The sequence below is a fragment of the Microtus pennsylvanicus genome, chromosome 4 (genome assembly GCF_037038515.1).
Source record: "Microtus pennsylvanicus isolate mMicPen1 chromosome 4, mMicPen1.hap1, whole genome shotgun sequence".
NCBI lineage: Eukaryota > Metazoa > Chordata > Mammalia > Rodentia > Cricetidae > Microtus > Microtus pennsylvanicus.
Window position 1 is genome coordinate 60,609,969 of NC_134582.1, and position 12,908 is coordinate 60,622,876.

A 12,908-nucleotide genomic window follows, 5' to 3' on the forward strand; every position below is an offset into this window, starting at 1 on the left:
TTTTAGTCTGTAGATTCCTCTGAGGTTAATTAATTTGGGGGTCATTTAGCCTTAGTCCTCCTGTGTGTCATCTACGTACGTGAGCTCATTCTATATTCATTCTCGATCACTGCTCTGGTAATTCACCAGTCTAGTTCCCGCTTCTGCGGTTACCTGCATGTCACCTCGTTGTGTTTCCAATCCCTTTCTTAGCAGCAGTGCCGTCATTATAACTGCAGCCAGATTCCCTTCCCCTCGGTCCCTTTGGAAGCACTGTTCACCTGACAGCAAAGCTCTTCGCAGTCATCAGGAGACCTCCCTGTCCAGTGACACTTAGCTGTCCCCGCTCATGGTACAGTCTCTTCACCACCAATGCTTAATGTTTCCCGTGAGCAGGGCTGGATGTGGAAAGGGTAGTCGACATAAGCTTTTTTTTTGTTTTTTTTTTTTTTAAAAAAAAAACAAATCTCTTAATTTTTTTATAGGGGGGGTGTTCATCAAGTCCCCATCACAAGCTTTGGATAGAGCACCTAGACGCTTTGTAAACTACTGCCTTTTGAAGTTTTTTCTTTCCTTTCCCTAAGGTGTTTTTATGGTGTTTTCTTCTTTCTGAAAGGATAACTGGCAAACACGTTGGATTTCTGTCTCATTATGTAGAGGGAAGTAGAAGGTGAGCTAATTAAAGGGCACAGCATGGTTTTAATTGAGTAGTTTTTTAATATATAATCCTGAGTTGTCTCAAGACAGAAGGGCAAAGACAAGAAAGACAACCTTAATTATTTTCTAAATTATAGTTTCTTACAAATTGGAATAAGAATTTTAGATAAGGACTTTTTCTTAAAGTCTTACCAGCGAGAGATTGCAATTGCTATTAGAGACACTTAGCTAGATTAGCTAGGCTGTAGCTGTATGATGTTGGGGACTTTGTCCTGATGGTTTGTTTAGTGTGACTTGTCTGCGCATCACTGTGTCCCTGTGACTTAGCTAGATTAGCTAGGCTGTATCTGAATGCAGGTCACGGTAGCTGTATGACGTTGGGGACTTTGTCCTGATGGTTTGTTTAGTGTGACTTGTCTGCGCATCACTGTGTCCCTGTGAGCTGCACTGTGTTTAAGCACATCAAGCACATCTCATTCCCAGACGGGTTTCTGTCTTTAGGGACCACACCCAGGAGGGCCACTCACCCGAGGAATGTAATTGTCTTGACTGTAAATATTTACAGTGAGCTAATAGATTTCTTTCCACTCTTGAGCCTGCTCCCCAGCTCCTCCCTATGTCTCTTTCTCCAGCCATGCCATGAATGTCAAATGCATTCCTTTGGTGAAAAAATTTCATCTCCGTCCTGATGATCGTTTTTTTTTTTTTTTCTGAAGTTTTGTTACTTGCAGCTGCAAGTATACGACATTAACGTTTCTGTCTATAGGACCCAGGCTAAGGTCCCTTGCATTCTTAGCATCTTGGCATCCCCTCAAGGTGAAAGTGTAAAGTCGTGTGGTGTTTCCAGCCGTACACAATAAATGCAAGTCTAAACAAATGCAGTTCAGTTATAAGACCGCTTCTAGAAAGCGTGAAGACACACTCTCTGCCTACGTTAGTGTGTTTATGTATGCATATGTCAGCGTGCACACGGGGATCAGAAGACAGCTTGCAGGACTCAGTTTTTCTTTTTCCACTTCGTGGGTCCTGAGGATCGTGTTCAGGTAATCAGGCTTGGTGGCGGGTGCATTTACCCCCCAAAAAGTATGATTGAGGTAAGGCTTATGTGAAACCCGGATTTCTGTTTATTATTTATTTATTTATTTATTGTGAATTGAAAGTGAAAGAAAAAAGTCATGTAGTGCTGGGCTTGGGCCCGGGGCTTTCTGTTCGCTGAGCAAGCACTCTCCGACAGACGTCCCTGCCTGGGCGTTCATTGCGAGAGTGCCATTACTCCATACGGACAGCTTTGCGTCACGTGCACAGATCTGTTAACCAAGTCTTGCTGGCGCCTGCCTTTGCTGTGGGAATGAACCTCTTTTCTGAATGGAGTCCTGAAGATTTGGCTTTGTGATGAAACTGGTTAGCATGGAATGGGCTTTAGGGGACATCTAGTGCAATGCTACCTCTTTAAAATGACAGCGCTGGGGTCCTGCAGGCTGGCCCAAATGGGGCCTCCCAAAGAGGATCTCCTGACTTAGCTCCCTGTCTGCTCAAGGGAGTGTAACACCTTAGTCAAGGCATTCTGAAGTCTGTCAATTTACTGATTTCCCAACAGATAGAAATTAGGAGCCTGCTTTGCAAACACCTCAGAGAATTAAAGCTGCCAGCCTTAAACTGCACATTGATGGTTGATTTTTCATATTTTGTGTTTGAGAGGAATTATAGTACTTAGAGTAACTAACTCATAGGAATAATCTAAGTGGCTATCAATTCTAAGTCATTCCTCTTTTCAGACACATTGAGGCCTTGTGGCACTCCAAAATGGTGACTCAATCCTGGTATTTTGGTGATCTGTAAACCCATCCTGGTGTTTTTGACCCAGTCCTGGTGTTTTGGTGATCCTTGACCCTATCCTGGTGTTTTGGTGATCTATAGACCCCATCCTGGTGTTTTGGTCATTTGTGTACCCCATCCTGGTATTTTGATAATCCTTGACCCCATCCTGGTGTTTTGGTGGTATCTAGACCCCATCCTGATATTTTGATGATCTTTGACCCTATCATGGTGCTATGGTGATCTTTGACCCAATCCTGGTATTTTGGTTATCCTTGATCCTATCCTGGTGTTTTGGTAAACTCTAGACACCCCCACCCAGGAGTTATGGTGGCCTATAATATATTTGATGTTAGGTAGGGAATTACCTTTGTGGAGTTTTGGGTTTTAGGAAATTCATACAGAGTTTTAAAAAGTGAGTTTTGAATTATAGGATTGTTTCCTTATAATAAATATCTTTTGAAATGACTATATTTATATGAAGTTAAGAAATTTTACCATAATTTTTGTATTTAGTCTTGTTCTGTTAGCAAGATGGATGTTGTCACTTAAAGTTTTTCCTTTTTATTTAAAAGTTTATATGTTTTTTGTGTGTATACATGTGTATGTGTATGCACTCAAGTGCTATAGTGCACACGTTGAGTTCAGAGAACAACTTTTGGAAATTGGTTTTCTTCTTCAACTGTATGGGTACTAGGGATCAAACTCAGGTCGAGATTGGTGGCAAGCATTTTTACCCACTGAACCATCTTGTTGGCCCCTATTTTAATTTTTAAAAGTCCATTTGTTCCTAAGGTTTTTTGTTTGTTTTTGTTTTGTTTTGTTTTTCGAGACAGGATTTCTCTGTGTAGTCTTGGCTGTCCTGGAACTCACTCTGTAGACCAGTTGGCCTCAAACTCACAGAGATCCACCTGCCTCTGCCTACCTAGTGCTGGGATTAAAGGCATGCACCACCACACCCAGTGTTCCTAAGTTTTTAAAGCAGGAAATCGTCATCTTGTATTTTGTTTTCCCCTTTGGCATTGGGGTAATTGAGTGCACATTTTTTGGGTACTTTGCTAAGTCTGAATGTAATCTTACTAAGAAAATCTTACTGTTGCATGACCTCCTTTCTCTCTTTTGTTTTTCTTTTATAGCCAACACATACCTCTTTATGGTACAAGCTCGAGGTATCATGCTGAGAGAGAATGTGAAAACGATTGGACATATGATCAGGCTATATACGAATAAAAACACCACACTCAACGGGACAGGTAAGGCTGTGTCCCCCTCTGTTTGCCCTGGAAATTGCTGATCAGTGAACAAACCTTTTAACTTTTAGCTCCTTTACCTGATCATAACTTGCTGTTAAAGAGGGGGTTGCCTCCTGCACCACTGGATGATTAGCATCCCCTACGAAGTGTACTGCGAAGTGGGTGTCCTCTAAGTGTACCGCTCGCTAGGTTAGCATCCCTACTAAGTGTATTCTAGGCTGGCATCCCCTACTAAGTGCATTCTAGGTTGGCATCCCTACTAAGTGTATTCTAGGCTGGCATCCCCTACTAAGTGCATTCTAGGTTGGCATCCCTTACTATGTGTATTCTAGGTTGACATTCCTACTAAGTGTTTTCTAGGATGGCACCCCCTACTAAGTGTATTCTAGGTTGGCATTCTTACTAAGTATATTCTAGGTTGGCATCCTTAGTAAGTGCATTCTAGGTTGGCATCCCTTACTATGTGTATTCTAGGTTGACATTCCTACTAAGTGTATTCTAGGTTGACATTCCTACTAAGTGTATTCTAGGTTGACATTCCTACTAAGTGTATTCTAGGTTGGCATCCCTACTAAGTGTATTCTAGGTTGGCATCCTTACTAAGTGTATTCTAGATTGACATCCCTACTAAGTGTTCTGCTAGATTAGTAGGAGTGTCATTTACTTTTGGATGTACTTCTTTAGTAATTTTCTGACCCTTCAAAGAAACAAAGGCGGTATTTTGTGAAACTGGAAATCAGCAACTGCTCTTTGTTGTTTAGATGTTAACTGAAAGTGGACTCTCCTTTAGACTCACACAGGCTAATGTCATTTGACTCAACTAAGGACTTTCTGATGGGAAGTAGTTGGTGTTGGTGGCTTTATTTCCCTGTTGTAGAAATAAAGTGTCTCCTGGCATATTATGGGATGTCACATTGCCAAGATCCATGATATTCCCTAGAGGCACTCTTAAGATCTTTGTTTTAAGCAGTTAAACATATTAAAACTCTTTGTGTAACAAAGAGTAAACACACTTAAAAAAAAAACCATTTGTTCCTGAGGTTTTTTTTTTTTTTTTTTGTTTTTGTTTTTGAAGATAGGATTTCTCTATGTAGCCTTGGCTGTCCTGGAACTTACTCTGTAGACCAGGTTGGCCTCATCACCCCTGTCCCCCACCAGAAACCCCTGTCTCCCTCCATAGTGGGCTTTAAACTGTTAGGTGGGTGGGAGAACATGTCTAAAATTTCAAGCTGATAGGTGTACTTGTGGAGACCCCATCCTGCTCATGTGCTGGTTTCTCTGTGGCTCCCCGGATCTAAGCACTCTTTCTTTTCTTTCATCTTCAAACCTTAATCTCATCTAGAAAGAGTGTCTCAAGGGAACCGGCCTTTTGCAAGCACAGGACACTCTCAGTAGTCACTGGTCTCCTGCCTTAAGCTGGTCATATTCAAAGTTTAGACACGGCAGGAGCTTCTGCAGGCCACGTTAGTTGGGGAAGTTGACTGTGAGGATTTCCACTGGAAAGTCCATTCAACTGCAGTGTAAAGTATGTTGAGGTTACTGTATCTGTCTGTGTGATACTAAGAATTTCATGTATCTTTTCTCGCACTCTGGGATATGAATAAGTTTTATATGTGGGTGTTGAGTTTGGCTGGGAGCAATGATGACTTGAGCAAGCAGATGTTCCTCATAGCGCCCTGCCACAAACAAGGAAATTCTTTCTTCCCCTCTCCCAGCTATGGTTTCAATAAAGATGAAGTGACTAGGGGATGCTTTCACAAAGAGTTGTCTGCTTTTGTGAGCCTCTTAGAACCTTCCGTGGGAGTTCCTTGCTGCTGGGAAATGTATTCTTGGAAGACACACAAGACATTCTTTTCTGGGTGACGTCTTGCAAGCTGATAACCCGTGACTGTTGAGGAAGGTCCTGAACACAAACCACAACATGTTTTTCTTTTTTCTTCCCGCCCCCCCCCCCCATCTGCCCTTCCACATTACTTCCTAGTTAACGTCTAGCCCAAAGTGGCTGCCAGGACTCCAATCAGCCACCTTTCTGCTTGTACTTGGTTCAGTGGGGGGTGGGGTAGGGTGGGAACATCTCTAAGGAGATGTCACAAAAATCCCACTGTGTCCTTTTACCGCTCACTGACCAGACTTAATGGCTGCAGGGTGATGGGAATGAAGGTGTGAAATGTTCGGCTGTGGTTGTCACCCAAGGGGATGGGGAAATAGAGTCTGTGTTGGCAACATTAAGGCCGCACCATTTAGGCAGCGTTTATTGAGCAATTAGTATAGATTGCACATGAGTAGATATGAGGGATGCCTTGCCAGGGAAAACCCTTTAAGTGAGGAGCCTTTCAGGCTTCTGGGAGAGATGGAGGCATGATTACTAAAATGCATCTAATTATTTTTGCAAAGACGTAGATGATATAATTTGCCAAAATTAAAAAAGAGGCCAGTAAAATGTACAAAACTATAAGTGAGCACTCCAAGAAAACTGATTAATGTTTTTAATTTAACATGTGAAGGTAAATTGGTCATGATTATTTACGTCTGTTGGCTTTAGGTTTTCAGGACTGTGTCTGGCTTTCAGCACCATTGAGTACAAGCAGAATACTTCTGTGTAGAAACCATACGTTCTCAGAATCATGTGCTGCCTTTCTGAGCAGCCTATGGAACTGACGAAACAAGGTGTAGCTATTGGCCGTGAATAGGTGGTCAGAGCTGTGTGGGGTAGAGACAATGGGTTCATTAGAATGAACTTTGTGCCCTTCCTTACTTAATGGGTGCTTCAAGTGAGGTTATCAACTCTAGGCATCTACCCGTGTTAGCGACAAGCACATCAAAGCTCTCTCTAATGGAGTTACCTGGCACCTTCCAAGCTTTCCTCTTGTAGAAGTGAAGCTGTTGAGAGGCGTCCTTTGGTCGCCTTCTTTTCTCTGTTCTTTCCATTTGAAAGCGGTGTTGGGACCTGCCTAGCCCCTTTTCCTTTGGAGTTTTCCATTTCTCTGGGTGTGGTTCTGGGAGCGGGGAGGCAGGCAGGTTGCCTGGAGCTCCTTTGGTTTCCATCCATTCATTAGATGAAATAATGTCTGCCTCGCACAGAAGCTGCGGTGAATCTCAAGAGTGTCTGTCCCACGTAACCTCTGGAAACTGTTCAGGGCTTTCAAAGTAGTGGTTGCTCCATGGACGGCGCTCACTCACTTCTTTCACAGGAAGAAAGGTTGTGGGAGGGTTGTCAGCATTGTTTCCAGAGCCTTAAATCACTCAGGCTGCTTTGTCAGCCACAGTGGGTTTATTTGCAGTATATCCTTGGATGCCTTAGGTGTCTTGCTTACCATGGAAGTTAAAGATGACTTTAGCTCAAAGTGATGCTCAGGCTAGTGGTTCCAACTGTGGTTAGGCTTGGCTGAAGTGGCACCAGATGAAGGGCTTGGCATCTTGGAAACACTTAGGTGAGTCTCTTAGTGACTTCTGCCCTTCATTGTCATTTATAGCATTGTGGGTGAGGACAGAGACATTTGCCTTGATGTACTTAGAAACTATCGTTTGGCTTTATTAAAATTGATGAACGTAATGATTGTGTTCTTTCTTGAAATATGTAATTAGTCTAGGCTTCTTTTGGTCCCCAGACCCCCTCTAGGGAGTGATGGTTAAATTTGTGTTATAGAAATAGACAGAGAGCTTGAAATGTATGGGAGTTGGATGTGGGTCTGTAGAATCATAGAATGTGGAAGAGGAGAGGCCCAGGTATTAGTGACAAAAATTAATCAAGTATGCAGAGTATCCGATTTAAATTAATACATGACCTCAAGGAGTCACTTGGTGGGGCTGGAGAGGTAACTCACTGGTTACTGAGAGCACTTGCTGCTCTTGTAGAGGACCCCCACCCCCCGTTCAGTTCTCAACACCCACATAGGGTGGCTTACAACCTCCTGTAACCAGCTCCAGGGGATCTAATTCTCTCTTCTGGCCTCTGCAGGCACCCACTTATACTCTCTCCTCTCTCTGTCTCTCTCCTCTCTCTGTCTCTCTGTCTCTCTCTCTCTCTCTCTCTCTCTCACACACACACACACACACAAATAAAAACATTTGATAAAGAAGAAATTCGGGTGAACTAGACATTGTGGCCATACTTGTCCTCCCAGCACTTAGGATGCTGAGGCAGAAGTGTTGATACAACTCCAAGGCCAGCCTGGGCTACATAGTGATTTGAGTTTCAGGCCAGGCCATCCTGACTAGAGTAAGACTTTACCACAGACCACACAGACAAAAATATTACTTGAGAGCTGTATGAGAAACCTAGTCATTTTCGGCCTTAGTATTATTTTGAAAACTGAGTTTGGGGAGCACACACAAAAGCAGGACCCAGGACAGCCTTGCTTTCTGTTTCCAATGATCGTGCACGGGCATTATGCAGTAGGTGCTAAGAAAAATGGACGCGATCAAGAGCAGCCATTGGCAGAGCTCGAAAGCCTTCTTTCTGACAGTGTGTGCGGGAGAAAGCTGTGAGGTGAGCATGTGCAAAGGGGTGGGCGGGAGAGAGACTTTGTTTTAACCATTGAGCTCATATCAAGAAGCCGTCTGTATAAAACGCTTTCTTCAGTTTTCAGTCATTTCTTATTTTAAGGTAGGAGAGGATTATGATAAAATAGTTTCTGTCACCTCTCTCTCACTAAGCTTTCTGCCGGCTATCATTAGGTTTCCCTGGGCTGCTAGGCACACAGTGAGCTGTGGTTATGAAGGGTTCTGATCTCCCTTGCGTCTGTTTCTGTTCTCCAGTGTAGTGTGCCTTTTAGAATATGACTGGAATTCTGGTAATTATTGTATGTCGACCAGAATTTTTGTTTTTTCCCCCTTTCTGGAACCTTTGGAATCCTCCCCTCTTCCTCTTTACCTTCCTCCTTTCAAAGCACAATTAATAAAAACTCAGAGACAAATATTGGAGTTCAACCTGAAGATCCAAAAAGCAAAGCAACCAGCCACTACCTCTTACCTCAACCTCAATCCAAAATGGAGACCCTGCCTCCAGGAATCTCAGAATGAGCCTGAGACTGAGAGCTGTCTCCTCCCATTTTATAATCCTCTCTAGTTCTGGGATTAAAAGCATGTACTGCCCAGTTTCTATGGCAACTAGTGTGATTACTGGAATTAAAGATGTGTGTTACCCCTGTCTGGTCTGTAAGGCTGACCAGTCGGGCTGTTTTACTCTCTGATCTTCAGGCAAGCTTTATTTATTAAAATAAAAAGGAAATGCCATCCTTTAATCTCTTTTCTGCTGTCAGGTTTTACAAAGACCCCTCCCTTTGTCTTCTCTTAACGGTTTGATTGAAGTCATGACTGTGGCCACTTAGGCCTCCGCTTCTGTGAAGCACCCTTTGTGCTGACTTCTGGGTCATTTGTGCCCCTCCTGTTTCTAGTTCTCTTTCTCTCTACTTTCTAGGAGATTGCTTTGATCTGTTACAAACGTTTGATATGGTTTGAAACCTTTTTCATAAACCTATCTGTAATTTTTTTAAAGAATTCCTTTTGTTTTCTTTTTTAATTTTTGTTGTTCTTGTTCCTACTGCTATTATTATTATTTGTTTTTTCTTGAGGTACTGTCTCTCTACATAGTTCGGGCTGTCCTGGCATTCACTGTGTACCCCAGACTGGCCTCGTACTCACTGATATCCACCTGCCACTGCCCCCTGAGTACTAAAATTAAAGGCATGTACCAGCAAGTCCAGTTTGTTTGTTTTTCTAACCATGGATCTGAAATGAGAATTCCTTTCCTGTCAAATAAAGAAGAGAACTTGGGTTATATTTTAATAAGCAGGAAATCTGTTTATTGATTAGCTGAGAAACTCTAGGTAGAAATCCAGGAGTTTGACAAAGACCTGCTGAAACCCGTAGCAGCAGTGCTAATCAAGTATTTGTAGTGGAGACAGACATTTTTTCTTTTAAAATTTTACTTTTTTTTTTTAAAAAAAAAAACAACATTCATTGATTCTTTGTAGATTTCACATCATGTATTCCGATCCTGCTCATCTCCCATCTTTCCACATCCTCCCTCTTCCCTTGGAGCCTCTCCCCCAAACAAAACAAAATGTAAAAGAAAAGTCAAAGATCAAATATAACAAACAAAACAAACGAGAGAGAGAGAGAGAGAGAGAGAGAGAAGAGTCTTCTCTTGGAAGCTGTGGTGTGGTATGTCCTGGTGAGTCACACAGTTTACTCTTTAGTCTGTCCATATTTCCTTGCAAGTGTGTATGACGAGGAGCCACCTCGAGGTCTCTGGCTTCTGCTACCCCACTGATAACAGGCTCTCTCTTGGATACCTGTTGTTGTCCTGTGTCGTGGAGATCCTGCTGTTTTGGAACTGTAGGTTTGTTCCCTTCACATGCTCCAACATAGATGAGGTGGATGTTGGGTGGGCCAACTCCTAGCCCTGGTTCTGGGCCTGGGAGGTAGCTGGGTTGGTCCCACCACCAGCTTACCCTCATCGTTGCTACCTGGGCAGACTTTCCAGCACTGCCTCAGCTAGATCGCCCAGTGCCCCCTGCAGCAAGGAGCTCATAGGCCCTTAGATCTGGGACCCCCACACTCACACCACCAGGGCCAGATCTACTGGTTTACTCAGGTGAGGTGCAGGGCTCCCTCTCCTAATTGCTGTAGGGGACATAAGAGGGTGGGACTCAGTTTTCCTGCTCTCCTGCACTCAGAGCTGGCTCACCTACACCTGCTACAACAGGGTCAGCTCTAGTGTGCTGCCCAGGTGGACTATAGGGCTTGCTGTCTTGTGTGCTGCAGCTGGTGAGGGGCAGGGCATAAGTGACTCTGGGGCCAGCTCTCTTGCCTGCTGCAGATAGCAGGGTCCAAGGAGGCAGGGCACCTTTCCTCACTCATGCCACTGCATTGGTCCTCAGGGCCCCTCACTTGAGCCCGAGAACCATTTTTTTTCCTTAAGATTTGATGTAGGTGGGTCATCTGTCTATCTGTTTCTTTCATTGGTTAATTAATAAAGAAACTGCTTGGCCTTTGATAGGACAGCAGCTTAGATAGGCAGAGTAGACAGAACAGAATGCTGGGAAGAAGGGAAGTGAGGCAGTCGCTATAGCTCATCTCTCCAAGATAGAGGCAGGTTAAGATCCTTCCTGGTAAGCCACCACCTCGTGGTGCTACACAGATTATTAGAAATGGGTTAATCAAGATGTGAGAGTTAGCCAGTAAGAGGCTAGAGCTAATGGGCCAGGCAGTGTTTAAAAGAATACAGTTTCCGTGTAATTATTTCCGGGGCTAAGCTAGCCGTGTGGGAGCTGGACGGGAGCACAGCCTGCAGCTCCTTACTACAAAGATTTATTTTTATTTTTGGATTATGAGTATGTGTGTGCATCTGTGTGGGCAGATGTGCATGTAAGGGCAAGTGCCTTCCACAGGAGAAAGTAGTGCTAGATCCTGTGGAGGTGGAATTACAGGTGGTTGTTGAGTGCTAAGAATTGAATTGGGTTCCGTGGCAAGAGCAGTATATGCTCCTAAATTCTAAGCCATCCCTCCAGCTATGTGCAGGCTCTTAAATCATGTTTAGAGCACCAGTCCCTCCCATTGGGCAGAGCAGAATTACTTGTAGGAGAAGAAATTATCTTAAAACTATGCTGTGCATTTGATAATCCAGATACGTTTTTGTAAAACCCCTTGAAAGAATGCGCCTCCCTGGACTGGACAGCCCTGTTTTATGTGGAGTCTGGTGTCACCCTCAGATGCAAGAGGAGAAAGTATAGAGTTTGGCCCCCAGAGGGTTTCTGTGATCTTGGTCTGCCTTTGGGCATATTAAATGTGGCTGCTCTATCTTTCCTGCCCCCTGGCTGAGAGTAGTTCCCTGCCAACCGCTTTCCGGACTCCTCCCAAGAGCAGCCTGGGGAATCTTTCCCAGGGGCTTCCCATATCTGGGTGCAGTGTGTTTATCGTGCTTGGCGTGCCTGGCAGTTCAGCTGATGCCTCAGAAGTGTGCTCCTCAATTCTTAGTGTGCTTTTCCACAGAGGCCTCTGGGACTGAACCTTCTGTTTTGGACTTCTGTCTCTTCCTTGGCTTTGGATCCAGAGCCTTTGTCCATCTCCTCAGCCTGTGAGAATCCTCATCAGGATAGTGGGGGACCAGCCTCGACAAAAATACCTTGTCAGGGTAGAGGTGTGAAGATTCAGAAATATAGTAAAGACTGTGAAGATGCAAATGAAAATAACAGAGAAACATAGGATAGTATCGGGAGGGAATTCCATGAGTACTGAAAATTCGCCTGTGTTTAATTTTCTACTGCTTAAAATACCCCTGACCCCAAAGATAGGAGTGAGATGAAAAACTACATTAACACGAGACAAGGAAATGAGCAGACCAGTCGAAGGTTGTGGGCTACAGCCACAGTTAAATATTCTATTGCTAGAACGAAACAAGTCATGTTCACACCCAAGACCATTCTGTAGGGAAACCACTCCCTGGGTGGAATCCCAAGTTATCTCTATAAAGGAAACTAGAACTTAGTTGGATCCTTAGACTCTTGTTTGAGGTCTGTTTTTCGAGTACAAAGTCTAACTATTAGCCATACCTGTTGACAATAACCTTGAGAGAGCAAAACTCCCTGATCTACACTTAGGTGGGACCTTTGTTTGAGCTAGAAGTACAATAGCCTTAGAGAAACTAGAAGTAGTTTCCAAGTCTCATATTTTCAGGGAAGGTACTGAAGCCCTGCTCAGAAATGTCCCCTGCCTCCCAGTCTACAGCCTACCAACTCTGTTTGATGGCGACCATTTCTGTTCTCAGGTGGTGCTTAGCTTGCAGTGGCTCTTCACACACCTTACATCCATCCTAACGGCATTGTCCCATGGGCCAGAGGGTTTAGCTTTTACGGTGTTTGCCTTGGGGCTGGTGGCGGATGACTGCAGGGGCATGTTTACATTTTCTGTGTCCATGGCTGGAGGTAGCAGGCACAGCCGGTCGACAGTTATTTCTGTTTCTTATCTCCCTTCACCACTCTAGGCCATCTTCCTCCACACAGCAGGAAATGGGCACATCCTGTCCCTCAGATTTGCATTTTGCCTCTATCCCCTAGAGAGTAACTAAATTGTGGTCCTGGAGTCCATGTTCAAATCCCATGCCTGTGACTGTCACATGTTGGGTCAGGAAGTCAGTCACTCACTCAAAACTAAAGCTAATGAATAGTTCCGTGAGATTATTCACTGTAGGCTCTTGAGCAT

General features: G+C 43.9%; 1 protein-coding gene across 2 annotated transcripts in view; it reads left to right on the plus strand.

Moving 5' to 3' along the window:
- B4galt6 (beta-1,4-galactosyltransferase 6) overlaps nt 1–12,908 on the plus strand; it is a 68,147-nt gene that overhangs the window by 17,240 nt on the left and 37,999 nt on the right. For both annotated transcript variants that reach the window (XM_075969246.1, XM_075969247.1), the window contains exon 2: nt 3,588–3,704. In XM_075969246.1, the coding sequence (XP_075825361.1) occupies nt 3,588–3,704 (117 nt within the window). The remainder of the gene's footprint in view (nt 1–3,587; nt 3,705–12,908) is intronic.